Consider the following 5,076-nt stretch of genomic DNA (forward strand, 5'->3'; position numbering starts at 1 on the left):
CATTTTGTGGACATTTTCAGTGATGTGCATATAGACCGACGGCTGGAATATCACAAGGGGACTGACTGCATAGAACATTTCCTCAATCCATGGATAGTGCGCCCTGGGACCTTGTCAAAGCCGAGAGCGTCAGGCGACGTTAAGAGAAGCCACGTTTATAAAAGCCGTGCGTAAAAATAACATTGGCCAAAGGCACCCCTCATTGCCGGGCGCGTGACATTTAAAACTTGGTGAAGTACTCTTTTGTGAGCCCTTCTCTCTCGGGACGCTCCGGATCTATTCTGTCTCTTTAGAAAACACTTCATTCCATGCAGCTCTCGCTTCGGCCGCTGTCATCCAGTGTAGACAGTTTGTCGTGGCTTCGAGTCCCCGGGGTAACCATGACAACCGAAAGAAACCCAAAGTGAATCCAAGGGAGCGGGGTGAGGCCGTAGAGAGCGTGAATAGAGTTTTCCCCATTTTGTTTCGTGCTTTTTTTTTATTTAGACTGAACACTTTTTTTGCAAAGCTGCGGCACCGCTTGGCGCTGCAGAGTTGCAAAGTTGACGGAGCCCTAAAAAGTAAAGCACTCCGCTCCATGTCATTCAAACCCGACGTGGTCTATTAAAAGTATCGCCTTGCTGGTGACTGAACTTCTACTATTTATGAAGCCCCGGGCTAGTCATTGCAGACAACACAGTGCCCGGGAAAAGAATTGAACACTACTTTACGCGAGAAGAGCCGGTGCGTAAAACCAGAGGAATAATGGGCCTCTCACACACGCTACTCTTTTACGTGCTGCTCTGCGTTCACCTTGGAGTTTCCCAGCATTACCTTCGCCTCCGTCCATCGCCCAGCGATCACCTCCCTGTGCCCGACCTCAAAGAGGACCCCGACCCGGAGTACGACCCCCGGGAGCAGGACTTGGCTGAGAGGACTCTGAGGAAAAAGCTCGGCAGTAACTTTGACCCCAATTTCATGTCCATCACCTCGCCCATGCTGGTGAACCTCTCCGCGCTAGACAACCAGGTGAAGCTGCAGGGGCCCATGCCGAACGAGATTAAAAAGCTGGACCTTACAGAGACCCCATATGGAAAGCGGGTAAAAGTGGGCAAGAAAGCCCGCAGGAAATTCCTGCAGTGGCTGTGGACCTATACGCACTGCCCAGTGGTGCACACCTGGAAGGATTTGGGCGTGAGGTTCTGGCCACGTTACATCAAGGAGGGGAACTGTTTTTCTGAGCGCTCGTGCTCCTTCCCTGAGGGGATGTCTTGCAAACCCGTCAAGTCAATCAACAAGATTTTCCTCCGGTGGTATTGTCAAGGGTTTCTAAGACAGTACTGTACGTGGATACAGGTGCAATACCCAATCATCTCAGAGTGCAAGTGTTCGTGCTGATTTTCTCTAAGGAAGTATAGTGGAGGTCGAGGGGGAGTGGACTGGAAATACGGTTTCTATTGCACTGTTAACTCTCTACAGAGGTGGGCACCATAGCAAATCTATTTTTTTATATAGCATTTTAAGTGAAATACCAACATTGTACATATTTAAGAAAAATGCAGCTATTTTTTCTAATTGAACCAGGACCATATTTTATTCTCAACCCTGAAACGTGTTTTGGGGGGAACACGAGCACTTCATAACGAAGAGCTTTTTTTTGATATTTTTTATGAGACATTGAAGATGCAATGCATATGCTACACTTCTCCAAGAGGTGAACTTTTTCTTCAACTGAACATTGATGCTGACTGTTATTTCACTGCAATGCTGCCTAGAGTTTTTGTATAATATTAATATCAATAATAATTAAATTGTACAAAAAAAGTTGAGGTTAAAAATATATATAAAGGCGTGAACTCAGCTTTTTTGGAATACATAGTATTGTAGAAATAAACAAATCTGTACGTTTTATTTATTATTTTAACGATTGTGAGTATAGAGCATAAGGAAAGAGAATAGCAGAGTATACCAGAAAAAATATGGGAGATGTCTACTTGAATATTTCTAAAAATAAAAAAAAATGAATAAAACAAATACAAAAGTAAAACATATCAGTGTACATGTTATGTTTACACGTTTTAGCAATAAAGTCTATCATGTCAACGTGTATTAGTGTCAAGCCATGTTGCTTATAACGAGTGTCTATATCCAGGGGGCGTGTACGCTGTAAGAAATATCATCTGAACGTGTTGTCTCATTCAGTCTTAAAATCTTCACTGCAAAAAACGTTTCCCGATGGCCTTAATCATTTCACTTGTTTGCAATAGAGTTGAATTTCGCGGTTTCTCCACAAATAAGTGTCATAATAATGTTATTTGATTCAGAAAGAAAAATGAGTTTCTTGAAATTCCAAACAAGTGAAATTGAGCCACGTTTTAAGAAACCCGTTGTTTACCACTGACATTTTTGCAGTGTAGATGGCTCCGAAGTGGAGTGGACTTCCAAACTGCACAGTAAGTTCAAGCTCCAGTGACTCTGCGTGGACTGCCTGACGCTCCACGCCGTCACAGTGATTTTAGAAAGGGCTGATTTACTGCGCCGTGTAATGCGCAACACATACCTCCAGCACCTCCACAGCACTGGCATTCATTTGTCTCAGCCAGAGGGAGGGGAGAGGGCACGCACATCCGTCTCCCCTGTCTGCGCACATGCTCGTTTCGGGTGCTGCGAGGTGTTAACATAATGGGGTAAAATATGATTCAGACATTTCAAACAGTGTCAGATGATGAAATGGCGAGCGTCTGTGCGCGAGCCAGGGGCGTCTGGGGTCTGAGCCTTCTCCTCTGGAAGCTCCACACAAGTTCCACTGAGGTATTTGTATAGAGGTGGACTGGAGCAGACCGGCGCCTATTCAAGTCTGACCGCCCTGGAGAGAGAGAAAGAGAGAGAGAAAGAGAGAGAGAGAGAGAGAGAGAGAGAGAGAGAGAGAGAGAGAGAGAGAGAGAGAGAGAGAGAGAGAAGAAGAAGAAGAAGAAGAAGAAGAAGAAGAAGAAGAAGAAGAAGAAGAAGAAGAAGAAAAGAAAAACACAAAGCCCATAAAACAATGGTCAACTGTTTTTGACGTTAGTAGACTATTAATTGGAGAGCTGGGTTCTGCTGTCTGCAAGTTAAAGAGATATGGCCAATTAAACGCTCTGGAGACTAACAGGGAAATTAACAATGAAAAGAAAAGCGAGGAGTCATTTACTGTAAGTAGGGGGTTTTATGGTGTTTATATTATTCTTTAAATACAATCAACGACTTAAACAGAGCCATGACTGAATGTCTGAAAGCTAAAAGCAGCGAACTGTTTCCACTGAGCGCATCTTGTGTGCGTTAAAGTGATTTGTGTTTTTTTGCGGGCAGAGTTGGATTTGACACTTGCCGCCCGGTTATTGTGACAGAACCACTGAGGGGATTTGGTAAGCAGAGGAGAAGAACGGCAGCATGCCAGCGGAGGAGGAGGAGGAGGAGCAGCAGCAGGAGGAGGGGGAGGAGGAGGAGGAGCAGGAGGGGGGCTGCTTTCCTTACTGTCAGCTTCTTTCTTGATGATGTCTCGGGGTTTTTAGAAACTGCGTCTCTGACTCGACGGCGCCACTCAGCCGCCCCCTCTCGACTGCGCAGAATGAGGCACTTTGGGAAACAGTAACCCTTTCAGGCTCTGCCCGGAGAGTATTTTAGAAGCGTGTGAAAGGCAATACGCCGCCCTAGCTCCAGCCAGTGAGGTGCGCACCTTTTAGAAACAGACCCTGCCAGCCAGTCAGATCAGTGGTTGTCAAAGTGGGGTCCGGGGACCTCCAGGTTGTCCTTGAGGGGAGTCCAGGGGGTCCTCAGCAAAATGACGAATCGACAATTTTCAACAAAGTACTTGATTCACTAGAAATACCCTAATTTTGACAGTTATATGCATTAATCACTCCAATCTGGATCAATGCCAGATATTAAATGAACAACTATACTCTTCTTAGTGAGTCCCTGCACACACATGAAGGTCAAAGACTTAATGTTTGTCATGTTGTGTTTAAACCAAATACAAATGTTCTATACGTAGGATCAGGACACATACATTAAATTACACATTCTGGGTTTATTCTTTTACTTCTCATCACATCTCACATTTCTTCTATACTCAAAATAAAGTTCCAACTTCAACTACTGTGCACGCACTAAATGAAAGCCATCCTAAAAACAGCAACCTTTTGAATGCAGAGGAATCTAACACGGTTTTAGATTAAATATGGACCGTGTAGTCTTTTTCTTACACCATGCAGAAAAAATGCCAATCCTCAAATGAGCAACTGTCAGAGACTCCTGTCTTCACGTTATGCAAAATAGCCACGTTGACTGTGTCACAACTTCAGACCATTCTCAAAATGTACACTTTCATTCATCCACAAATCACCAAATGTCCACACAAAATTCCCTTCATGTACATGTACAATCCTCACTGCTGCAAACAGCAAGGAGAAGATGTCGCCCCATCGACACCACCAGAGTGCTGCATGCATGTGAGAGCAGCCTGCATTCACACACTGTTCATAAAAATGTCACGGCAGTGGCCTTTACCCTGTCGGACTCTGCATCATTATAGTCTGACACACTCTCCACATTCATCAGCATAGATCTCAAACTAAATGGGCTACAATGACCCCACAATAATACATACAGTATATTTGGAAGCTATTTGGAATAAGCTCCATATCTAAACCCTCATGAGTATAGAGGATAAAGGGCATATTTGCAGCCTGTAAGGGGGACCTAATAAAGGCCTGGAGACAATTAGGATCGGGATGATGAGGGAGGAAGAGGGGAGGCAAGATTTGTGGTGGAGATGATGAGGCTCTCTGCTGATGAGACTGAACCATTTTGATACATGTGTACCGATTGGCCATGATTGGGGTCAGTGGGTGGGTGGTAAAGGGGCTGAGTTGACTTTCACTCAAGCAAACATGTGAAAGATACATACCTGTGTGGATCTACGCTGAAGAAAACGTGTGTAAGTAAGTGAGCATGCTGAATGCTTGCATACAATCAGCCACACGCACACACACACACACACACACACACACACACACACACACACACACACACACACACACACACACACACACACACACA

The 5,076-nt window shown here is 44.8% G+C and overlaps 1 protein-coding gene across 1 annotated transcript; it reads left to right on the forward strand.

The window, feature by feature from the left end:
* Positions 1–547: 547 nt before the first annotated feature.
* nog2 (noggin 2) lies at positions 548–2,068 on the forward strand. Its single transcript, XM_079234661.1, has one exon. It carries the CDS (start codon positions 745–747, stop codon positions 1,375–1,377), a length of 633 nt encoding a protein of 210 aa, XP_079090787.1. The 5' UTR covers positions 548–744; the 3' UTR covers positions 1,378–2,068.
* Positions 2,069–5,076: the final 3,008 nt, after the last annotated feature.

Source organism: Taurulus bubalis (assembly GCF_910589615.1).
Source record: "Taurulus bubalis genome assembly, chromosome: 2".
NCBI classification, from domain to species: Eukaryota; Metazoa; Chordata; class Actinopteri; order Perciformes; family Cottidae; genus Taurulus; species Taurulus bubalis.

Excerpts from the sequence above, each read along its gene's own strand:
- nog2 (XM_079234661.1), top strand. The coding sequence starts at position 745 with ATGGGCCTCTCACACACGCTACTCTTTTACGTGCTGCTCTGCGTTCAC.